The following is a 26,182-nucleotide window of genomic DNA, read 5'->3' as shown; positions in this document are numbered from 1 at the left end:
GTGATTATGAACAGTTCCAAATATGAGTCATTTTTGGCACAAAACCTTTAGGCTACTAAAATGCTGAAAATGAAGAGGAATTTCATCTTTCAATAGGACACAAAGCATATCTCCAAATCAACCAAATAATGGCTTGATCAGAAGAAGATCAAAATTTTGAAATGTCCCAGCCAAAGCCTGAATCTGAATCCAATTGATAATCTGCAGGGTGACATGAAGAGGGCTGTACACAGGATATGCCCTGACAATCTGACCGATTTAGAGTGCTTTTGCAAGGAAGAGTGGGCAAAGATTTCTCAAGATAAGATGTGTCATGTGATAGGCTTCTATTCCAACAGACTGTTGTCATAAAATCAAATGGTGCTTCATTTAAGGGTGTGCACACTTACACAACTAAGTTATTAGGGTTTTTTTTATTTTCCTCCAAAAGATTTGTTTGTTTTTCAATTGAATTGTACAGCTTATATATTAAAGATGAAAAAAAATTCTGAAGTAATTTTTGTTGCTACAGATTTTTTTTACATCTCAAAAACCTGGCATTTTAACGGGTTGTATAGACTTTTTCCCCACTATAATACAAACATCAATTTATAAAATTTATTTATAAAACAAAGTTTGCCTCAGGATTACCTTTTAATGAGTCAGTTAATTGCAGTATCTAACTTGAAGCAAATGCATTGGGGGAGGTGGAGGATTTCACATTTGAATTACAGGTAATGTTCAGGTGACAACAGTAATTAAAACTGGAATTGCCATCACCAAGCAATGTGGTTATAAAGTGCAACATCACATGACCACATCACTTAGCAACCTCATTAGTTCAGTTGCCATTGTAACTCCAGGACTATGCAGGCCATTAAACAAGGACCTCACATGGACATGACATGGGCAAGCTGGTGGGCATGACCTACAGGTGGGTGGATGGATGCCAAGGACAACAGATGCCACAAATGGATGCTGGCAGGTCAAAAAGCAGTGGGAGCAACTTGGGATCTCCTACCAGCTTTCTCATTGATTTTTACTTGTGGAAAGCTGGCAGGGACACTCAACAAATGGTGTGCAGCAGCCATCATAACTGTAAATCAGTTGCCAAAGGCCCAAATTGCAATCAGATTGCAACCCATGAAAACGTTGGTCGTTGAATGAAGGTCATAACCCAAGGATTACCTAGCAGTAATGATGTTACCTAGTTTGGGTAATGAAACATCTGCAAGAAAATAACCACTCAGAGAGCACCAAGGACCACTTATTTCTACCCTGAGCTAAAAATATTCTAGTTTATTGATACCAATCGTTACCTTTATAAGCTCATCTTAACATATGCAAGTAGATCTATAACAAGTACCGTATGTTTATGCCAATGAAAATTAACATTTTTGACAGATTAACAACTATAATTAAAGACTAATTATAGCGTTTAAACAAAACACACATTACAGGACACCGTTTCCAATGAGTGCAGTATTTTATTAATAGTGACTTATAACCGAGTTATAAGACTCTTGAGAGCCCACTTATTTTATAATCAAGAACTTAATCAAAATAAATCCAGTATTTGCAAATAAACAAAATACTATAGTAATCTGTAAATCATCCCTTTGTTATAAAAAATAATTGTATTGCACTTATTCTATTCTAGTTATCTTCAGCAGGGCTAAAGTGCTATAATCAGTGTTGACAGCAGATTGGCACCATGTCCTAAATGATATTGCAGTTCTTTACACCAAAATAAGATATGAAGCAGCAAAACATTTAGGGTTCATTTTTTTCCCATATACTCAAGTATAATTTAAGCAACATAGCTGGCTATTCTAATATATTAGAATTCCGGAATGTGTAAGGCCTGTTTTACATAAATGCAGGGAATCCCCTGCATTTAGTTAATACTTAAGTCATTCCTACAATTCAAAAAAGAAAAGTGTTCAAATAAAAAAGATGTAGAATATGTAACTCACTTTTATGCACATTTACTTGAAACCATATCCCACTGTACTAGATAGGCCCTCAAAGCAAAGCACTTAAAGGAGTTTAATAATTCCCTTAGGATATTTTCTTTCTGAAGGAAGCTTCTGTAGAAAAAAAGTATAAAATCTGACTTTCTAAATTTGATTTATAAACTGAGAATAATGTTGGAAGAGATATGAACAGAAACAGGACAAACTATCTCTCAAGCTACAGTCTATGCAATATTCTCAATTTTTAGAGCAAGACAATTTGTATCTAAGGTGGTACTGTTATGATTCAAAAAGGAAACTATATCTGAGTATAGCTGAGTAACAGGTTGATTTCATATATTTTCAGGGGCTTATTTCCACCCTGCAACACTGGAATAGTCTAGTTGATAGATGTAAAACCAGCCTATTAAGTCTGCAGATAATCTTCCTGATGGAGAAGAATCAGATCTGATTTAAATCCCCTGATTTTTGTAAAAGTTTTGAGTGGACTTGCCTAAATAGTTTTGCAACTGTCAAAAACTAAAATTGCTATTCACAATTTCTGCTGTTGAGCTTCCTTGAGCTTAAATAAGCGATTTTCCATTTTGGAATCTTCAAGATTTTGAACTAAAAAAGAAGAAAAAATAATTAAACTGGAATAATTAAGTTGTTATCTCTTTTTTTACTCATATCACTCTTATCTGGGGATCATCATTCACTTTCCACATTGTGGAAAACTTTCATTTGTAAATCCTTTCTTCCAGACGAGATTTGCAAGTTCATTAATTAAAAGTGAAACAAATTATAATGCAAACTTTGTATGTCAGAACATGGAAATTACAAAAAATTACCATGGAAACTATTTTGCTGATTAACAAGAGCAGCCTGTTTATCTGTTTCAGATTCTGCCTCATTTGTATCTAAGTTGTAATCGGTCTCTTTGTTATCCTGGCCCATTCTTTTGATTTCAAGTTCACCTGTGAAAACAAGCCAAACAATAAATTCATGCATGCAACTTCATGCAAATAGAAAAGCTGTCTTCTGATTTTATTGCAAAGAAATTTTTTACTGGACAATAATACATATTAAGAAAATTACTAATAATGTAATTAATCATATATATCATGAAATCATAAATCATGTTTGGATTTCCATATTATGCTTAACTATGGCTTTCCAAATGCTTATAATAGATGGATTTACATCACACTTAAGCCAGAATCACACATACAAACAGTTTGATCAAGCAGAATGAAACCACATGGTCTGGTTTTACTTCAGATCATGTTAACAAATCAAATTACACAATTTACATTCATGCCATGTATAACAACATACAATTCTATAAACATTAAATCAATTATTCCACTTTCTCAAATATTGCAACCCTGATACAAACAAAGAAAGCAATCTTTATACTAACCATTTTTATTAGTTTCCTGGTCATCCTGCTGCAAGTCATCATTTAAGAGATCCTCTCGTTCAATTTCTTCAACTTCGTTTGCTTTTTTGACATTTTGGTGGCCTATAAGTTCTGAGAATTTGCTAGTCTGCTTTTCTACTGAAGCTTCTCCAAGTACATTTCTAATTTGCTCATGGTGACTCAGTTCTGGTTCTGGTTCAGGAGGACGTGCTTTATGATCTCTGCTAGAAATAGAAGGTATTTCTGGATGGCCTTGATTGAGAAGAACCTCCTCTTTCCTGGACTCTTCATTAGAAACATCACTAGTTCCTTACATAAACAGAAGAATCATTTTTAGAGCCGATTTAAATAATTCAAAATTTAATATGAACTTTTTTTCCTATCTTTGAATCACAGAATGGGATGTTCAGAGCAAGAAAATCTAAAATTCTTCCAGTTCTTGAGAGCTTTAAACTTAAAAAAAAAAAGAGCTAATGAGGCAAATTATTCAACTTGCAGCTCCAATTTTGGAGATCATTATAAGTCTCTATAAAAACTTCCAATATAAAAGATATATGTTCCTCAGGGTTGAACTGGGGAGTCCTTGGTGTCCTCTGAGATTGAATGTTTGCTTGCAGACATTTTATTGCCTAACTGGATAACACTATCAATGCTAGGGACTGTGGGGGTTTGCTCATTATTTATATATGGACAGTCCTTGGGTTACAACATAATGGAACCTATCCATTATGGTTAGAATTTGGGAGGGCCACTAAGTGAATTACTTCATTTAATGACTACTCCATTCCTGCTCCCCCCCCCAATGCATTTGTTAACCAAACACATGGGTCATTAAGTGGAGCATGGGCTGGCTTCGGGTGGGTGAGACCCTGGGGGTTCATCATTGGCTTGGTGGCACTAAAGAAAACCACATTCTTTTTCTCTGTATCGCTAGCCATACCTCTACCAGCGTTAGCCTTGGAGACCTAAGGATAGCTTTAATAAGGAAAAGATAACTGAGAGTTCGTCAGCATTATTTTTTGCTGAGAAAAAAAGGCCACTGTGGGATTGTGCCACGTAGCCTAGCAACAGAGCAGTCTATCCTCCTTCCCTGCCCGACCTCTGGACATCTTTGAAAGGTGAGCAATTGGTGACAGGATGGGAAGAAGTATGTGGATTTGGTGGAGTGGCAAAACAGGTCCGGTGCCTGGAGGGACCAACCTGGAGGAGCAGAAAGGGGGGGGGGATAGGCAAAGGGGCACACTGCAATGTCTCTGCAGTTGATCATAACAGTGAACAACCAGAATATTAACAGTGAGTGTAACTTCCAGGACTGGGTCGTAAGTACCTTTTGGGAGGTCCTTTGTAACTTCAAATGGTCACTGAGTGACCAGTTGTAAGTCAAAGACCACTTGTACAGTACTTTACCCTGCCAGTGTTGGTGGGGGTGAAATTTTCTCCTTGGTAATTCCTTGATCAGGATATTGTTTTCTACTTGGTTGATTATTTCAAGATTTTGAAAATTCTCCCTCTCCCAAATCATGCCCCATATGACACTCCTAAAAAGGTTCAAACCAGGAGTAGAAGTGGGGAAATTAAGGTATAGAACTCTATTGGGGAATCTTATCTGGAAGAAGCTTTATATTTGAAAGTTGCCATTTGTCCAAAATATGATGAGGGGTTTTTCCTGAACTGTGAATTGAAAGGGAAGCAGTCCTCTTACATTCATCCTTCTTTGAAGTATGACCTCTAGTAGTGCATATATACACATGTGAGCAGTATGCAAAATTCAGCAACCAAGTGGAACAAGAGACCTCTATAATATGCTCCAGCTCAAACTCTTCTGGCAGCTGTTTGGCATGTTCCAGAAATAAATTCTACAGATTGAAAATGTTTCAAAGTATTCTGGATATGGCATGCATATTCACATTCACTTAAATATCTAAATGACTTATTCAACTGCATGAATTGAAAAAGGCCATGACAGTAAAACAAAATTTATGAGCTATTTACTGATTTAAGCAGTTATGATGTGACAATGATTCACCATTATTGAAGCAAAATAGATCATAGGACTTAATATAAGCTTAATTCTTGACTCAGACCTCAGCTTCACATTCACATGAAATCCTAATGACAAAATCAAAATGATATCATTGTTAACTGCTATATTTTTACCTTTTTCTCTAAGATGATTCAATTCTTCTTTGTTTAGTACAGACATTGGTCTTGAAACTAATTTCACAGACTCAGATATATTTTTTTCTTGAAGTTCATTTTCCTGGTTTGTCAGATCATGATGATCAATCTCTGCCTGTCCAAAAGTCTGCATCTGTATATTGGCCTTTTTGAAAAGAGAAAATAAATACAACATTTTTCTGCTTTGTTTTGTTTTGTATTGAAAAACATTGCAAAGTAATTTGTCCCCAAATTTTATCCTGTAGAATTTCGGAACTATAATTCTGGGAAGGACATAAAGGTAGGAAAGCGGATGTACAATTCTCTAGCAGAATACAGTGCTGGATTAGTACGTAGTTCAATTACCTGCCCAGTTGTGTTAATATATTCAGAATATATTTAAGAGCATACCTCATCACTAAACTACATTTCTAAGTCCAAATTGTACATATGCAGAATTCTTAGGGGACTATAATAAGAAAAAAGGGAGATCAATATGATAAAAACTAAGAGGAAATTTCAAGTGGTAGAAAGTATATAAGTGCTGGAAGTATGCATGTAGAAATCCCTTAATGTTTAAAATTATTTTTCTATAATGACGTTCTAGAACAGCATGTCTAGAACACACAGTGCTTTTTTTGTAAGAAAAAAGGTGCCAGAACTCACATCTTGTTAATCTTTTATTAATATGTATGTATGTATGTATGTATGTATGTATGTATGTATGTATTCAGTTCTTCCCCTTTATGGATTACTGCCTTGTCGTGGCGAAGGGGCTTGCGTAACTCAATGAAGCTATAAGCTATGCCGTGCAGGGCCACCCAAGACGGACAGGTCATAGCAGAGAGTTCTGACAAAATATGATCCAGTTCACATTTTACTTCTCAACCACCAGTTCTTAGCAGGACTGGTGGTTGAGAAGTAATTAGTAATTTTTTTTTTCATTTTTAAGTTTGGGGTCACACTTTTACACTAAAAATTTAAAAAATTCATCAACGATTTTTTAAAATAAAAAAATTATTTACTTTTCACACATAGTCAATCACTGTACACACACCCACATACATCAGTTGTGTAACAAAACATAACGGTCGCCATTCATAGTAAGCACTCAGCGCGCGACCACACGACCACAAGCTGAGCAGTGCCATAAGCCGAGCAGCACCATCACAACCAACGTGGATGAAGTACGCATGCATCAGACTCCAGACACAAGCAGCCCGCATGTACCGTTTTAATGATTTTGCCGCCGACCTGCTACGCTTAACAGGGCGATTCTGTTCTGGTGCGTTATATGACAAAAAAAAAAGCACTGAGCATTCAAAATTTGTCTCTTTCCTAATGTCCTGGGCCGGGCCCACTTCTGCATTTAAGTCAATCTTTTTTGTGAGTTTCCCTTTCTCTCCAACATAGCTGCTTCTATGTAATTTTAAATTGGTACTTGATTGTTTTGTTTTAATTGTACAGTATCATTCACTGCCACTGGTGTTTTGGTCTTCTTATCCAGGTTTTAGAGTCCAGCCTATCATTCCAGTTGTTTTTCTAATAATGTATTAATTGTCTTGGTAGTACTTCCACCACTAAATTTGGAATTTAATTTTTCACTCTCATCTGGCAAGGCTTTAATTTCTCTGCCCTGGATAGACTTTTGCAGGTTGTTTTAGTTCTACTTTTCTGAATACTTTATTTTGTATTATAAATCAACATTGATTCACTAGCCTTGGTTGTTTCAGATTTTGGATGTTGCTCTTTCCAGAATTGGTGCTCTCTTTTCAGATAACCTCTTCTCATTGGATTGGATTTGTAATTCAAATCAGTCTTTGTTTTCACTGGGTTTTTTTTTATTTGTGATGGGCATGCAACTTTCCTTCTGCTGGTTCTTGTTGCCCAGCCAAAAGTCCTGAGTGCTATAGCTACTTGTCACCAGGTGTCCAAGAACACCAATATTTGGCACCTTGTTGACCTAGGCCAGGGGTCCATGGATCGGTACTAGGCTGCGGCATGCCAACAACCGGGCTGCACAAACAAGCAAAGCCCTATCCGTGGGATGCAGGCAGCACACAAAACCACGCACTTTCCGGTCCATGGAAAAACCTCTGTCCACAGAACCAGTCCCTGGTGCCCAAAAGGTTGGGGACCTCTGACCTAGGCAACAACTGATCCAATAACTTACTTTTCTGTAAGTTACGTCTCACCATACTGTTTGGCTCCTCTGATGATACCTTACCCTCCAGTTTTGGTTGAACCTCTGACATAGCTCTCTTCTTCCTCAAAGCAAGCAAACCCTATAATCACATCAAGATAGTATTTCAGGGTCAGATTGTAAGAGAGGGGACCCGTAACACACCTTGCCCTGAAAGACCATAACTGACAACTGCACAGACTCCCCTGGCCACAACTGCCACCTTTTCCTTGAATAGAAGTCACGAGTCTAGGAGAACCCAAGATTACACACCAGGTCTATATGAGGCAGTATGACTCCATCCACGAACAAAGATGGCAATTATTATGGACCAAATAACTCCAAACTCAGAGCCACACCATCTTGCCCGGGGAGTTGGGATTTATTGGGTTCAACTCTAGTATATTGTTCTGAAAAATGAGTTTATTCAGTTTATATAAAACTATAAGTTATCTATAAAAAGCGTTACAATCATACTTGTTTTTTTCCTGCTATATCTATAGTAAGTACTTTTTTCTTTTCTTGCTGAATCTTGCTATCTTCTGGTGATGCTTTTAGTTTTTCTTCACATTGTACCTTCAGTTCCTCCATCTTAATAAGACACTTTGACCTTGAAGCAAAAAACAAAATATAGAACAAACAATATACATAATCTATAATCCACTAACCAACATGTTATGGTTATTCTTTGGTAGGAAATGGGGAGACTTAGTTCAAATTACTACCCAGCCAAGAAGATTATTGAGTGACTTTTGGCCAGTAACTAACTTCTGCGATTCAGTGCTATTTACATTAGTGTTGTTGTGATAATAAAATTGAAAGTGGGAGAGTGGGAGGGAACAGTGCATACAGTCCTGCCTTGAATTCATTAAAGAAAGGTAAACATCATAAAGAAATAATCTAACTTAGCCTGCCAATCATTTATTGTAGTTTAAAGGCTTCTTGTCAATGTTGGGAAACACCCAGGCAGGCAGGGGAGAGGCCCCGCAGAAGATCCAGGATTGACAACTCTCCCCATCCCAAGCTCCATAGAGCAGTGTTTCTCAACCTTGACAATTTTAAGCCTTATTAACTGTTCCCAAAGGCTGGCAGTCTGGAAAGATAGGCAGAATATAATAAAGTAGACATCTTGAACTCTATATATGTTGATCTGTGGCTTATCCTGACAACAGGATTATTATTATCCTATTATTGCAGTCTTGAAAAGATCAGAAACCAAAGATTTACTGAGCCCCCTTTCGGCTAATTTAGATAGCTGAGGAACACATGAAGCCTACTTTACATGAGAAAGGGATTTTTTTTTCCAATCCCTTTTTGACTTCTCTCTTCCTTCTTTTGCACTCACCTTTCTAATGGTACAAATATAGCTAAGATCAACTTTCATTTTAACTGCAAATCATGCATATTTTTTGCATGTTTGATTCATAGCCACATAAAATATATTACTTCAAATACCAGAATTCACGAATCAGTTAAGTAACACATTTAGATGTAGTGATCCATAGTGCAAGTATAGCTTCCTTCTGAAACTCCATGACTTCAGTAGGACTTGCTTCCATATATGCATATTATTCATATTCAGGCTTAATGAAAATTTGATTTGTACTCATTTTGAATATAAAAAACAACTGATTAATGCAAACTTACATGTCAAGTGAAAATTTTCTCTGGAGGTTAGTCTGATTATTCTGAAAGCTGTTGACATCTAATTGAAGCTTTTCACATTTGCTCTGCAATTTTTTCAAATTCTCTGCAGCAACATTTTTATTTTTAATAAAAGAGAAAAAAACAAAAAGGCATGAAAGAGCAAAGATTTTTTTTTTCACTGAGAGACTTGTCCATAATAATTAAATTAAATAAAGCCTATTTTGCTCAGGCTGCCAGACCTATGCTGAATAATCCTATTTATCTAAAAGAAAGGTCCACTTTATTTCCATATGTTTCAGACTGCAGTCTTAAAAGTATAATTGCATGATTATCTTCCAGCTTTCTCCTGAATTAGTTTTTATCTCCCTCTTCCTTCCTTTTTTCTTTTTACACAAGAAAAAATGGATATTGGAACAGAATCCTTCATATGCATTTTAAAAAATATGAAAAATATATCCCCAGCATTACTCACACTTCTGCAGATGTCTTTAAATATATAATATTGTCTGCTTCTATCCTAAAAACCAGTAAAGACTCAGTATTTCCAATTACTTCCAGTTTTTGTTTATCATTTAAGCTTCTAATATTGTAACATTTATGACTTAAGTGCTTGAATCAGTATTGTTTAGTAGGTTGATATTTTAGTTTTCCGGACACAAATGTTTAACTATACACTGCTCCACATGCTTTCTCAGGAAGCCATGGTGACAAGACACATGTAAATGACACGAATTATACAATTTGCATGAACTATGTTATATAATGATATTTGCATGAGGTCAGAATGCATGAGACATTACTTGCTTCCTTGTATCCCCTGCTGATATCTATTTGGAATCATATCAATATATCACAAATTCTTTGTATTTTAAGGAATAAACAAAGGAATATATGGTCCTTCAAGAGTAGCCTTGAAATTTTTTCTTCAAGCATTGTATTTCAAGTTCCTTTCTTCAGCCAATTATAATAATAACAGCAGCAACAACAACTGGAGAAGATAACACAATACAAAGACCTACAAATAGAAAGAGAATGACTGTGGCAAAGGCAAGCAAGGGTAGTACCAATAGTAATAGGCGTTGGGTGCAATCCCAAAACAACTGGAGCACCATTTAAACACCCTTGGCATTGACAAATTCGCCATTAGTCAATTGCAAAAGGCAGCCTTACTAAGAACTGCTTCCATCCTGCGACGATATCTATAATACCATCAAACATCCACATCTGCCTATCTCAGGTCCTTGGTAAGGACTCAATAGGTAGACAAAAATGCCAAATCTAGACTGAACATCTGGCTTACTGTGCGATAACAACAACAACAACAATAATAATAATAATAGTTAGAAGGGACCTTGGAGTTCAACCCCCTGCTCAGGCAGGAAACCTTATACAATTTCAGACAAATAATTTCAGACAAATTATATATCAGGTTAACATTCTGAACCTATATTCTCTGGCGTCTTTTTTATTGTTACAAAATGAAAAAAAATGTATCAGTAAATACAGAAAAAAAGTTGCAATGATGATACTTTATTGAGATTTACCTTGAAGATTCTGGATCAGTTGATCATTTATTGTGATGTTATTTAATAATATTTCCTACAATAAAAAAGGGGGAAGTTTCATGGTTGAAAAATATTAGATCCAGCCTTAAATTATATTTCGACTAAATGAGTCAGTGTGACAAATCACATAATTAATTTAACAGAACTATTTTGAAATAGTTTCCTCTGCCTGTATTTAAGTCTAGATTTTATCTCAAGCCTTCAACATTTACTTTCTATATTCTCCTATTATTATATAAATGCTAACTAATCCTTGGAAAGTGGCATTTGTTTCTTTTTGCAACTGAAATAGATTAAAAAGAACAAAGATATGTACTTCAGAAATCTATATTGGAATATTACCAAAATCTTGATTTGATTTTGAAGAAAATCAAAACTGTATTTTCTCATCATTTAATTCTCAATTCACCTCAAATAACAACTAATTACAATTAATTCCACTACCAATATTTTATTCTTCCACACTGTAAAATATCTTGAATCGATTTTATTTCTAATTACATTATTCATCTACACATTATCTACATTATTCATTTAGAATTGCCAGCTCTGAAGATTATATCAGAAATAAGATGTGACACAAACTCAACATTATTAGACCTGAACAAATTTAACTCAGGCAAGGAGAGAAAAATAATCAAATTCAAAATATGTATTGCATTATCTGCTTTTTAATATTCCCTAATTTTTAATAAATCTTTGTTCATGTAAAAAAAGAAAAGACATATGGCTAGTGCCTGCTTGCCAGCTAGGCAATTCTTGGCCTAGCTGGCAAGCAGATGGTACAGGACTGCTTCCCGGAAATGTTCTGAGTAAAATCTGTGTAAAATTGTCTTTGTAAGGGGATTATGTCACAGTTAGCCTTAATTAATTTCGGGCTGTATTGGATTTCTATGCAAATTCAGAAGAGGACTTCAGATACAGAAACAGCATGTTGATAATTTTATATTTTTATTTTAAAAATACAGAGCATGGCTTAATCTATACAGGGAGAAAGACTTTGAAAAATGAATAAACACTATCTGAAAACTGAAAACTACACAAGCATTCCAGCCTATGTTAAAGACAAGGCAGATTTGCCAATAGCTATAATTCAAAGCCAGCTGATTTCTGAAAGAAACTAAGTTATGCCTACCTGATATACTCTGTATTTAAGGTTAGTTTGATTAACATTATGATAAAAGCAGCAGCAGTGTTTTGTTGATTTCAAGGAAATGAAAAGAATGCTCTGTGGGTAGATCATGGCTAGAGAGACTCTGCACAAACGTTGGCTGGGCCACCAGTTGTAGACCTTCAAGTAAAAGCTCTATAATTCATGTTCTATCCCAATTATGATTGACTACTAGAATTTTGCATAGGGCATCTTGCACAAAGTTGTCCTTGAAGGCTATCTGGAAGCAGCCACCGATGCAAAATACAGCAATTCCTAACCATTCAATACCAGTTTTGTCGCACTGCACTGCTTGCTGATAGGCTTCCATGTACAATTCGAAGTGCTGATTACTATCTATAAAATCCTACACAGCTTAATGCCAGGATTCATTCAGGATCATTTCCTTTTGATAGAACCTACTTCCCAGGCAACACGTTCAGAGTTTGATCATGCTATGCATTTTCCTATGTGAATTAATGCTCTTTGGTAATGGTTCTATCCCTTTGCAATTCCTTTCATCAACTATTAGTTTCATTGTTTTGATGTAAATTCTATGAACTGTTCGGAGTTTTACTGGAGTGGAAATGATTATAAGAATGGCGAATTACTGCTTTTTAAAGTATTCTAGTTTTCCTGTGTTTGCAATGGATTAGCATTTATGAATTTAATTAACAAAGAGGATGAGGGCAAATATTGTAGTTAAACAGGTTGTTATTGTTGAAACTGTTAATCTAATTGGTTGGTAAATTCAACATGGCTATCACACTCACATTCTCTGCAACACAAAAAACAGATTTTATGTTAAAATTCTGAATTCCCACACTATTTTCACAATTTCTTCAGAAATTATCCCAAGAAACTGTATGTTAATTTTTATCAACAAAGCCCTTTCCTTTATGCAGGAACAGACAATACTAATTGAAGATTTACATAAAGTCCCAAAAATGAAAAGAAAAAAACTTCTACCTTTTCATCTCTGTGTATTTTGTTGATATTTTCTATCTGGAAATCATGCATAGACTGGATTTTGTCAATCTGTTCCCTCTGTTTTGTTAGTTCTCCTTGAAATTCATTCTTTTTCATTTCTACAGCACCTCTTTCTGCAGCTGCCCTGCGCATTCTGCCTTCTAGTTCCATTAAATGATTCTAAGAGGAAAAGATTTAAAAAAATTATCCACATATACATTTACATGTTTTTTCTGTGTCTTCAAAACAAATCCAAAATTGGATTTATTTCTCTATATGCACACATAGAGAATTATTATAAAATGCCTATGAATTCTTTAACTCACTAGCTGAATGGGAATCACAAAATTTGAAAACATGGACAGGGAAAGGATGGTGAGAAAAATATTGTTTGTAGTTTTGAATCCTCAGGATAGTAATTGGGAGGAAATATATTATTTCGCTCAGAGCACAAAACATACCTTCTACTAGCAGAAACTGATGGAGAGAAGGTAAGGGGGCCAGTCTTTTTTCTTGTTGCATTAATAGACTTGCTGCATTTTCTATAGAGTTACCAAATCTAGTAAAGGAGTGTCTTAAAAGCTGTATAACTAGTTCTGCAATATTTTCCCAACTTTCATCTTTCATCACGGGCAAGGTGAAGACATTTGTAGGGGAAAAAAATTCAGTTGGCCTCTATTTCCTCTTGTTTGAAAAGAGTGATTAATAAGCTTTTTGATAGGAACAGGGCTAACTTTCTATGTACTCATACACACTTCTTACAGCTAAGAATAATTGCACAACTTTATTTTAATACAGCTACATGTTTACCAGACTATTAAAAATGCACCACATACATGGGTCATATACTCCAGCCATAAACCAATGACTTTTTTTTTCTGCAGTTCAAATGCTATTCAGGTCTGCCTGAATGTTTATAGTTAGGATTGGGAGACTACTCTGTTACTATGAAATGTGATCTAGTGCAATCTGTGTGAAAAAGATACTGGTATAATGATGCTTCAGAAGGATAAAGAGGTCCAGAAAGATGCTGCCATGGAACATAGGTGGATCTGTGCAGTCTAAGAGGCAAAATAGGTCAAGGATTGGGAGTAGAAGAAACCATGCGATAGCAGAACCAAGACCCTTACAATTAATTCCACACACTGAGTTAAAATAAGAAAGCCACTGGCCTGTTTGCATATACACATCACATATAATGTGGAGGCAGAGTAAACTGAAAATGGTCTTTTCAATTATGTAAAATTAGTCTAAAGTTATGCCACATAGTTTTTTCAGGCAGTAGCCAATATTGTGCAATGTTATAGGTGCCAGTAAATGATGAGAATCTCATGAAACATTACACGTCAACACAGAGATATTTTCTGTCTCATGAGATTTGGAAAAAATAGTGGAAGTCAATCAGTGCTGTCTAGTGACATCTTTGATACCACAATGCTCAAGAGCACAACACTACTAATCCCTGGTACAAAATTACCTTATTTCCTAGTTGAACAGGATGCAATCTTCTACCAGGTGCTTTTCTTCTTATTTGCTTATTTGCCAACTTCCAAATGTTTGTTACATATAATTACTCCACAGTGCATTGTAATGTTGAGATAAAAACCAATATTTTAAAATATTAAAGCATACACACTGATTCATTCATTTTGAAAAACTAACAAAAGAGCAATACCTGCAAATCAACACTACGGGAACTTGCTATCCAGTAATTAAATCCCAGAACAATTATACAAGCCACAAGAGCTGCTACTAAAAGAGGTGGTGCTTTTATCCCACGACGACTGTTTCCTAGCCCGACCATCTTAAAGTTACAGTTTTCTGTTGGTTTAAAAAGAGAAATATTTATATTTACCTTTGCTGATTAATGAACATTTTCAAGCAATAAAAAAACCTGTCAGTAACAGTATCTTATATATCTCCATGGGGAAAAACATAGAAACATATAAAAGCACAATAATCAGGATTCAGTGTTTTATGGCACATTTTAACTGCAGCAACATAGAATTTAATAATTAATATTGCAAAGCAAACAGAGTCAGAAAGTGGAGCTTTCTGTAATAAATATGTTTGTCCAGAATACCATCACAGAAAAGAAAAAATAAAAGAATTCCATTTGCTCTTGTATAAATTGCAATGCAGGAGTACGTTGAGGAGGATTTCAATTTCTCCAAACCACAAATTCATTTAGATTAGAGGATTTTGGAATATCTGGCCAGAGGAAGCGCGGCTGATAATGCACTATGTTGTGCTCAAAGTCCTTTCTGAGAGATCCTGGATGTTCTCTGAGCTTCCTTGTTTTCTTGTACAGATTTCATTACCCAAACAAGGTAACATCATTAGTGCTAGCAAGGGGTGTAGTTTGTTGTCAATTTATATTCTAATGGCTTGCCCTGTAAGTGTTGGTGGAGGTGGTCTTAGAGATTCTTTGGTTGGACTGCTTACTGGTGGCTTCTTTGACAGTTGTTCTCAAGCACTTTTTTCAAGTCCTTTCTCAACCTAGGGAATGTGGGAAATGAGAAATATTTGGTTGGTTCTCAAAATACCCTTAAAAACCTGGCTTTGTTGTTATATGATGTCTTATTGTCCTCCAGGTGGTACTCCATACCTTTTGAGTAAGTAGATGTCTGGCCTTTTAATAAGCCAGGCTAAGAAGGAACCAACCAAAAGTTTGAGCTCTGTATAAGATTTGATATTATAAGATTTACTCTTCCCGATAACAAAACTGGAGCCATGTTTCAAACTTCATTAGCTGCATTATAAAGCTATGTAGCATATACTCTGGATCTGCATATAATACAGTTCTATAATGTTCTCCTACCCCAATACCTGGTCTTAGGGAACATTATGTTAAATGCCAAAAAACGAGACTTGGCAATTACTCCCATATTGAATTAACGTCTGCCAAGTTTTAATCTGATTTTGATGTTCTTCCAAATGTCAAACAAATATATATGTCATATATTTGTTTGGCATTAACCAGGGCCACCTGGTGTGCTATTATAATCTTTTATTTATAATCTAAGCAACCCCTTGAATAGCAATGACAATAGCACTTAGACTTATATACCACTTCACAGTGAATTAAAGCCAACTCTAAGCCATTTACAGAGTCAATATATCACCCCCAACAATCTGGGTCCTCATTTTACCAACCTTGGAGGAATGGAAGGTTGAGTCAACCTTGAGCCTGTGAGGATCGAACCCCTGGCAATCAGCAGAGTTAGCCTGTAATACTGCATTCTAACCACTGTGCCACCACGGCTCCTTGCCTTGTTTTCAGGCATTCTTGTTAAAACAACATAATCAATATAGGGCCTGTATTAACTTATTTATGTTTTTCCCAGATCAGATTTCATTAGTGTCATCAGCTGTTCCAATATTCTAAGTGGGACTCAGAGGTGATTCAACTCTTATCATTCCTTTGGACACATATTCCAGTACAATAGTTCTTTAACTGGGGATTCGATTCAATTGATCTGACTAATGTTTTACTGAATGACTTGGGAAATGGTTGTAGTGAGTCATATTACAGGAAGTCAGCCAATAGTCAACAGTGGGCTTTCTACCATCCCTCCAAGGGTACATTCAGCCAGATAGTTCCTGGCAAGCAAGTTATTTAATATGCACAAATCCAAAGCAGAGCAAATTATTTGATGCAGAGACCAGCCAAGTTACATCAGATTCTTCGTAGCTCTTGGTAATATTTCTTCGTCAGAACTCTGCTGAGCTTCTCAAAAGGGCCCTCGTTGTTAAGCTCCATCCTATCATTTAGATTCTTCTGAAACTAATAAAACTGAGGGTCCTGGATGGGCTTCAGTGCAGAAGACTACATTAACTGATGCACTTGCAGAGGGCTCTGATCTGTACCTGCATTCTAAGCCAAGACCATAAATATTAATATTAAACATAATTTCCATCTCTTTGAAGTATAGCAAGAAAGTTACTTCCAAGTGTTCCAAGAGTGGAAAGGATAACAATTTTCTTCCAATCCTGTGGTGGTCAGAAGTGCTATTCTGTCTTTAAGGTGCCCACATGCTTTGATCTGAAATGCTTTGCTGCATCAGTTGATGTGATAAATATCCTAGTCCATATTAGAGTCCATTTCTTGCAAAAGAAAAGAACTCTATAGTTGGACAGATGCTTGAAAAACTGTTGATCTTTAAAATAGAAAAGCCATCCTGCTATATTTTATGAAATGGATGAGATTCTGCATGATTCATTTAAAAACAGAATAATAGAGTTATAAGGGTCCTTGGAGGTCTTCTAGCCCAACCCCTGTTCAGGCAGTAAACCCTATACCATTTCAGACAAATTGTTGTCCAATCTCTTCTTAAAAACTTCCAGCGTTGGAGCATTCACAACTTCTGGAGGCAAGATGTACACTGATTAATTGTTCTAACTGTCAAGAAATTTCTGCTTAGTTCTAGGCTGCTTCGCTCCCTGATTGGTTTCCATCCATTGCTTCTTGTCTTCTAATTAGTTAGCACTTTCTTCAATGGGATTAGAAGATTCCTTTGAAGTTAGGTTCTTTCTTGTGAGAAAGGAATGTATGTTTTGTATCCTTTTTGTCAAGGGAAGATTCTTAGTTACACTGTGATTTGCAGAAGTTTGTGCTCAGGATGGATATCGGGAGTTTATTACTCCAAGATGAGATACAATGCTTGAAATCTCCTACTCATGAACTTCCATCCTTTCTCTTCCAAAGAAAAGATATTTTGTCAAGAATGACGATGTCATATTGTAAATTGGGAATAAACCAAATTGTCTTGGTATTTCCTGACAATACTCTATAAAGATGTTTATGTGTGAGAGAGCTCTTTATCTTTATCAATGCAACACCTGAAATTATACAACCCAATGCAACACCTGAAATTATACAACCCAAAGTACATAGATGACATCTTTATCATAATAAAAAAGAACCAACTAGAGAACACAGATGAAACCAACAACATCTTCAAAGGAATAACATTCACAAGCTAAGAAAAAAATAACGCACTATGCTTCCTGGATATCCTCATCAGTAGAGGCAGTGAGGCAAATTCGAAACATGGGTCTTCATAAAACTACCCATACCAACCAACTGTTCCACTATCAAAGTAACAATCCAACCTCTCACAAGAGAAGCTGTGTAAAAATGCTATTTAGAGGAACACAAACACACCGCAGCAACTCTGAACAACAGAAAAAGGAAATAGATCATATATACAATACCTTCCAACAAAATGAATACCCACACAACTTTATCAAAAAGTGCTTGACCACTCAACCCAATATAGCACAACCAACACAAGCTGTGATAAGGATAATATTGCTATACATCAAAAACATATCAGAAACCACTAATAGACTATTAGACCATTACAACGATATGGCATCACTGTAGCACACACACTGACTAAAACCCTCTAAAACCTCCTAAGTAAACCAAAAAACCTATAACGTACAATGTAACAACTAAAACAGCCACTATGTAGGACAAACAGGAAGAAGACTAAGAGATGCATCCATGAACACCAGCTAGTAGTCAAAAGACATGATGAAAACTACTTTCACAACACATGGACAGACTTAACCATAGTTTCAATTGGGAAACTGTGAACATCCTAGACCAAACCAAGTCCAAAAACCCAAAAGAATTCCTAGGAGCCGTGGCACTCAGACAAATCAGCCATCAATGGGCACATAGAGATATGCAGCATCTATATACCATTAAAAAGAGACAATAAAAAAAGCCAAAAAAGAAACAAAAGACCAAAACACCCGGATGAGCACACATTAATACCAAGATCAACACTAGACCAACAATCAAGAAGCAAACAATATCCCAATCAAGAAAATACTAACTCAGACCAACAAGCTAACCGTAAACAATAGCCCAATCAAGCAACTACCAAGACCTCTCCCACCAACACCGACAGGGCAAACTACTAATATATAAAACGAGAGCAAACCCCACTCTCTACTAGCACTGATGATGTTACCTAGTTCAGTAATAAAACATCTCCAAGAAAACAACCAAGGTCACAGAGCAACAAGGACCCCACAGTTCAACTCTGAGCTACAAATATTCTTTTCTCTTGGTATAACTATGAAACAGCCAATGCATTTGTAAATAATCTATTCTATACATACAAGCCATATCTTTTTCTTTTTGCTAATCTATCAATAATATTACTTACAATATTAATATTATTATTAAGACAAGTGTAAAAATTAAGACTAAGAGTTAAAAATTCTAAAAACCGGCAGAACCAAACATTGTATTAACATTAAAGTATTTCACAAAATACACATACAACCATGATAAAATAACGCAAAGTCAATAATTTATATATTTGAATTAGAAAGTAAATACAGGTCAGGGTTTGCATTGTGACATCATCACAAACTTGTCAACACATTTTTTTTCATCACAGGAACACTTATGTCTATACTATTACAATTCTTGTGTCTTCCACCTTTAAATGAGTGAAATGATGCATCACATATTCACATCTCCAAATATCTCCCTGGATTCTTAAGAACTTTTCCAGTATATTAGAAGCTCTGCCATTGTTGAAGGCATTGATGAATTTGGTAAGGAAATATCTCTGAAACAATAACCAAAGGGGTCATGAATTGTATAGATGTTCTTAAAATCTTCATAATGGGGATACAACCAAGAGCATATGCATCTTAACATACATTTTTCAAGAGCTTCATTTACAATTCTGTTTATATTAATCTCAAATGCAGTAACAATAGTAAAAGACTAAACATATGATTTTATATTCCAGTTTCTCAGTTGGATCTACAACAGCCCAGCATTTGTCACCAACTTTCATAAACAATTCTCCAAAGGAAGCTGTAGGAAATCACGTATTGCTTGTTTCACCCAGAGCTTCAGGCATTTTTCTCCTATTGAGAGGCCTACATGGCCTGACACTTCAAAGGCTTCTGAAGGCTTTCATGATTTCAGGAAAGAAGGCCTGGTGTGACAGGAAGCTGCATCAGATAGGTCATATGGGCCTCTCAAAAGCAGGAGGAAAATGCCAGAAGGTAAGCAGCATCCTCGGAACCACTGAGTGAAGGGGGCAATTGTGCAGATCCCCAGGCTCACGTGTATTGAAGAATGGTGCAAGGTGTCATTTCTGAGTAGAAGCAGCAGTGCTAGGGCTGACATTGAGGCCTGGGGTGATGGAAACTGCTGAGATTGTTAAAGGCCCCAGGCCTCTATTTTAGGTCAAGGCCCAGAATTGCAACCAGGTGTTGTTTCCCCTGCTGATACCAGGAAAAAATAGGCAATGAGAGTTGCAGCATCCCCAGCAGTTATAAGTGTGGCCACCCAAGTTTTTATCATGTGACTGCAGGGACGCTGAAAAGTTTATAACTTTCCTTCATTCAGCAGCATAATTTCAAATAGTTGCTAAATGAGTGGTCCTTAAATAAAGATTACCTAGACTGTCACAGGATGTAAGCTATTCCAAGAAAAGCTTCCTGATCGCAATTTTGTCAATGCCAGTGGTGCTCCACATGTTTTTAGATTAGAACAGTGATGGCGAACCTTTTAGAGACCGAGTGCCCCAAAACTGCCCTGGCCCCGCTCCTCCTGCCTGCCCCCGCCCTGCTCCGCCCTGCTCCGCCCTCCCCCCGCCCACCCTCAGGGCCATCCATGGCCTGCCACAGATCGCCCAGGCAGCCCTGCAGTGCCATGGTGGCTACACCCTCTGCCCGTGCCCCGCAGCATCATGTGCTGCCCAGCTGCCATGTGCTTGGCTCTGCTGCTCCGTTTGGGCCGCACCCAGGGGTGACTCTCCTAGGGGCCAGGCGGCTGCTGGAGAGGACTGGGCTACGGGGGGAGGCAGGGCTGGGGCGACGGTGTGCGTGCTCACAGAGAGGGCTCCAAGTACCGCCTCTGGCACTCGTGCCATAGGTTCGCCACCACTGGATTAGAATTATGCCCAAGGTACTTATTATTATTGGCACTTCCTTTGCTTTCTTTTGCCACAATCATTCTAGTTCTATTTGGACATCTTTCTGTTTTGTAATTTTCTGTGGTTCTTTCTCTTCTCTTCTACTGTCTATAGGTATTGCAGCATCCACTATAAGGATACTTTTTTTCTTTCTTATCAACAGTTTTGAGCCTGGAGTGTTATGTGGCAGATGCTTCTCTGTTAGAATTCTAAAGTCCCAGAGTACTTTAGCTTCTTTATTTTCTATTACTTTGTACATTTTGTGGTTCCATCAGTTCTTGTTTGTAATAAAATGGTATTTCTTGAACATATTCCAATACACCATTCTTGCTAGTGTCCTGATGTTGTTTGTAATCAGTCTGTGCAATCTTTCTGCATCACTAAGTAGGTGGTCCACTGTTTCTACAACTTCTTTGCAAAGATAGCATTTACTGTCTGTTACTGTTCTTCTCAGTTCTGACTTTATATGCATTTGTTCTTAATACTTGGTCTTGGGCTGCCAGAATTGGGGTCTCTGTCTCTTTCTTCAACTTCCCTACTCTTAGACATTGTCAGATCTTGATGTTACCTCTTTTCCTGCTAGAATTGTACAGGTATTAGATGCCTTGGTAGTATTTGTCCACTGAATTTGAAGATCTTCTTCACTCATGATGTATTCACTTCTAGCCTTCTTCTTGATGTCAGTGTGCTAGATGTTTTCAGCTTGAGGATGGTCATGTATTTGTAGTGGCCTTCATCCAGATTCTTGAGTTGTTTTCATAGGGTATCTTCATTCCTTCAGTTTTCACAATTTTACCTCTGTTGGTGGCGAGGATGATCCTTTTGTCCAGCCCAAAATCCACTGCCATGTCTTGGCTGTATATAAACAGACAGCTTTGAGCAATGATTCTGTTTCAGATGGTGTTTTCCCATACACATTCAGATCATCTATGTAAAGGGGGTAGGACAGTCTGGCAGATATTTTTCATGTTGATAGCTGTGACCTTACTTATTCTGTCTTGTTATGAATCACATGTTCTGTCTAGTTCAATATATGGACTTCCCTTGGAGATTTCAGCTGTTCATCAGAAGCTTTTAGAGGTATTAAAATCCAATCTTTTTAAGAAGGATCATCAGACTCTTCATGTCACCAGTGCCATGCCTAGCTGTGGATTTTGTCCAAGAGGAACAAATGTATACTGGATATATTGTGTGTTCAAGAAGAATGAATGTATACTGGGAATGTTATGTGTTCTGCTGACATAGAAACCTATCTTTATAACATGTATATTTAAGATCAAGTAAATGTCAACCATACTATATAAAATTCTTATAGTAAGCCCACCAATTCTTTTGAAAGTGATTTCTAATTAGAACTTGATGAATCATACTAGAATGCTTTGTGTCATCAATTCCTTTTAGATTTCAGTGCTCATCAAGAATTAATCATGAAAATAATCCATAAACTGCATTAAACTTCATTACAATGATTTATATAAATGTAATTCTTTTAAATAATATTTAGGTTTGCAAACAAATTGGTACATTTTACCAACTTTTATGGTAATGCTCAAACCCAAATAGAAATATTGAAATAGATATTTAAAATACTTGTACTTCAATTATATATGTATAGTCAATTTTTTTAGCTCAAGTTTTTATCACAGATTTATTTTTTAATTAACTCAAGTTTTTGCCTTAAGAGTTTTAGCTTGTTCAGTATAAACAGACATTCTAATTCATTTTATTAGTTCATGTGACAAATTGTTAAAACATTGCAAGTTTTTTTAAAAAATAAAACAAATACAGTTGAATTTTCCTATTGGCACAGTATTATATCATTCAGTTGATAAATTAAAAGTTCAACTTTTATGTAGAAGTTACCCCCATATTGAATATTGCGTTCACAGTGTAATTCCCTGAGAGTAAATCAAATGTATCACCAATCTATTTGATGAAGCACTCATTTTTAACAACTAGTAATCTACAATATTTTTAATATCTTCATTAGCCCAAAGACATATAAGAATAACTTTCATGACTCAAAAACTAGATAAAAACAATGCAGATCATCAAACAAAGCAAATCTTTTGAATTAAGATAACATCTTTTTTATCAAATTGCTTTCACCAGTCTATTCAAACTCAAATTACTTTAAGCTAATATGGGTCTGGATTAATGGACAGCAAATATTTCAAACCTGAACAAATGCTCACCAAAATTAAGAGGGATTATTCTGATGTGTGGGAAGGAGTTTGGGTGTTCAATGTAAGTAGCATCAGATTGTTTTAACATAACTTCCAGACCATTATCAGCAGCATTATCATCAGCATTGATCTCTTTCCATATTAACCATAGCAGAGCATGTTTAATTTCCTAACCATCACAAGTTACATTTCTTCCAACCAGTCAAAAAAAAATCCATCCTCAAGTTAAGTTTCTGCTTACTTATTTGAGGAAAATATCTGAGCCAAATTATCTTAAGCCATCATGTTACTCAGTATTGATTTCAACTTCCCTGCTTTGAACAGATTTCAAAGCATAGGAGAAAATCTGCAAAGGTACTTTTCCTGTCACTCATTATTGCAAAAAAAAAAAATAAAAATTAAAATACTCCTGTATAGGTCAAAGCCAGACTTGGAGAGATAAGCTGCAGATAGATAAAGCAAGAGACTAAATAACCACCTTACTCTTCTGCGGGTGCTTTTTCGAAATAATTTAATTGTGACCCCGTGAAGAATTGTAACCAGACAGATTTTTCCTTCCGCAGCATTTTGTCCTCCAAGGACTCACCCAATCTCGATGCCTTCATCCAAAGGGAAATAAGAGCATCCCCTCAGAAGCAAGTGGCCAGAGGGACAGACTGCCCAACGCTCAAAAGGGCGGAGAGAGGAGGAACAAGGATGAATGGATGGCGAGACTTCAGAGGGCAATTCCAAGAAGCTGGGGGGGGGGGGGGGAACGGGGAGCACAGAAAGACGCGGCGTCCGGGGGGCAGACAAGGGGACCGGATACAACGAGAATCGCTTACCTTCCTCGCCCCCCCTCCGCCTCCCTTCCTCCAGCTCCGAGGCCCTTCTTGCTCTTAGGCAGGCTGGCCGGTCACCCCTCCCTCAGCGTGGGGCGAAGGCGAGGAGGAAGTAGCCCTGACTTTCGTCTCCCGGCGGGTGCCTTTCAAACCCCCCCCCGCCCTCTCACACTAGGAGCGGCGGGGAGTGACTCTCGCTGAGGAGAAGCGAGCGGAGCTGTGGCTGCTGTGGGCAGCCGAGCTCAAGAGAACCAAAAAGAGGAGCTAGAGGCGCTGGCGCCTCAACTACCGCGGGTGCTGCAGGAGGCACTGCGGGCAGAGCAGGAAGTGCAGGCGAGGGAGCGGCTGCTGTCGCCGCCGGGCCGCCACCACCCAGGTAGCCCAGGCAGGAGCTCCTTCTCTCGCCGCGCCGAGAAGGAGAAGCGGGCAGAAGCTCCTGGGCGGGAGAGCCTCGGCCCCACCTGCTCGCAGCCGCGGGGAGGGGGAGGGCGCGCGCGCGCCTCTGGGAGGCGGATGGCGAAGGAGGAACGAGACCCCCTCAACACCTGCTTGTTCTTGCTTTGGGCGATTTTGGAGATTAAAGGCGGAGGAGGGAAAGATGCCTCCTCGAGACAAACTTTGCAGGGGAGATGCTGCTGTCTGCTTAACCAGGCCTCAAGCCTCCTCCTGCAATATGATGTTACACATAGAGCAGCGTTTCTCAACCACGTGAACTTTTTAAGGTGTGTGGATTTTAATTCCCAGAGGTCCCTGGCCTCTTAAAGTTCGATAGGTTGAGAAACACGGCCCTAAACTAACCCTTTCCTTGAAGTAAGAAAGAGTTAAGGAAATGGAAAAAAAAAAACCCTGCCAAAAAATTGTGATTTCTGTCACTTATGCAGTGTAATGGCGAACCAAAGCTACATTACTCCCCTCCCCCTTTATGTAAGCAACCTCTTTCAAACACAACGGGAAGTTTGAAATCTATACAGTGTGATTGCCCACCTAGGTATACTTTCTAGAGAGTAAGCCTCATCGAACAGTAAGATTTACTTTTAAAGGGTCAGGAGTGCAAATATAACACAAACTGCACATGCCATTTGCTGTTGGGTGTTATCTGCTACAAAGTTGCTTTAGAGAACAGTGCATTTACTATAATAATGAATTCTGCTATCACCATTGCTTTAATAATGAGTTATCACTATTAATGGCAGTAATCTACTAATCACCTACTTGGAGCAGGAAAACAGTTCCGTTTAACTATTTACTTTCAATTAAGGTAAGGGCTTTCAGATTGCAGGGTGTATCCAAAATTGAAATCTGTAGCCAGGAGGTCACACTGCCCCTTGTCCCCAGATTGGTGGTGGTGGGGAGTTAGTATGAAAGCTTTGCTCCACCTTTGGGAACTCTTTGTTCTAAGAAGTTTCCGTTCTTCAAGCTACTTAGCAGAGAATTAGGAAATCAATAAGATTTTGTCTAGCAAGGACTTGGGTGGTGGGGAAAGAGGCAGGTTCAGCTCCTGTTATGTAACATTTAAAGACACAGGAGACTTAACTGTTTTCAACAAAACGTTCATCTCCTTGGTTTACAATTCATTCCCTAATACCGTTCAGTAACCACACAGTTGTTCATGTCTGTTTATGCCAGGGATGTTGGGAGCTGTAGCTTAGCAATACCTGGCCAAAGGCTTCCCATCTACTGTATGTATTAGTTATTGGGTAGGAACCTAGGGATTTAAAAAAAAAAAATTCCTCTTTTCCAAAACAAAAGAGCTGCTTTTTACTCTGACTCTGTAGATGTTTCCCCACTGATGAGCTGTTCTCCATCTCTCTCCTTGGTTAGCAGAAAATCATGTTGAGAAATTTACTATCCCTATTATTGCACTCCCTCTTCTGCTGTTTTTCCTAATTACTATAGTTATGTGGTATCCCTTTAAGGCAGGGGTGTCAAACTGGCAGCCCATGGGCTAGATACATCACACACAGGCCATGCCCACCCCAGCTCTGCAAAGGCAATGACACAATCAAATTTGACACCCATGCTCTAAGGCAGTGGTTCTCAACCTTTCTAATGCCATGACCCCATAATACCACCACCCCATATTGTGGTGACCCCCAAGTGGGTGTGGCCACCAATAAGAGGGAGTAGGACAACTAGGGAAAAGGGAAAAAAATGGCGGACAGCGTGGTTTGGCGACCCCCATGAAATGGT

The 26,182-nt window shown here is 37.5% G+C and overlaps 1 protein-coding gene across 5 annotated transcripts; it reads right to left on the bottom strand.

The window, feature by feature from the left end:
• Positions 1–1,446: 1,446 nt before the first annotated feature.
• GOLM1 (golgi membrane protein 1) lies at positions 1,447–24,547 on the bottom strand. Of its 5 annotated transcripts, none has more exons than XM_039343920.1 (10): positions 23,996–24,547; positions 14,703–14,848; positions 13,028–13,207; positions 10,888–10,942; positions 9,344–9,446; positions 8,174–8,306; positions 5,515–5,680; positions 3,358–3,666; positions 2,786–2,911; positions 1,447–2,561 (listed from the first exon to the last, which is right to left on the bottom strand). In XM_039343920.1, exons 2-10 carry the CDS (start codon positions 14,829–14,831, stop codon positions 2,488–2,490), a joined length of 1,275 nt encoding a protein of 424 aa, XP_039199854.1. In that variant the 5' UTR covers positions 14,832–14,848; positions 23,996–24,547; the 3' UTR covers positions 1,447–2,487. The 5 variants fall into 5 exon arrangements, with proteins under 5 accessions (XP_039199854.1, XP_039199853.1, XP_039199855.1 ...); XM_039343919.1 differs by lacking the exon at positions 23,996–24,547 and adding an exon at positions 23,758–23,848; XM_039343921.1 differs by lacking the exon at positions 23,996–24,547 and adding an exon at positions 23,650–23,669.
• Positions 24,548–26,182: the final 1,635 nt, after the last annotated feature.

This window comes from Crotalus tigris, unplaced genomic scaffold, assembly GCF_016545835.1.
Source record: "Crotalus tigris isolate CLP2741 ecotype Arizona unplaced genomic scaffold, ASM1654583v1 scf7180000017881.257975618366:2651188, whole genome shotgun sequence".
NCBI classification, from domain to species: Eukaryota; Metazoa; Chordata; class Lepidosauria; order Squamata; family Viperidae; genus Crotalus; species Crotalus tigris.
This window is presented reverse-complemented; position numbering and strand designations above follow the sequence as displayed.

Bases quoted from the DNA above. Each gene is read 5' to 3' on its own strand.
- GOLM1 (XM_039343919.1), bottom strand. The intron at 10,943-13,027 runs GTAGAAGTTTTT...TTTTTATTGTAG, and splicing joins AAATACACAGAGATGAAAAG to GAAATATTATTAAATAACAT. The intron at 2,562-2,785 runs GTAATTTTTTGT...CTTCTTTTTTAG, and splicing joins TCAGCAAAATAGTTTCCATG to TTCAAAATCTTGAAGATTCC.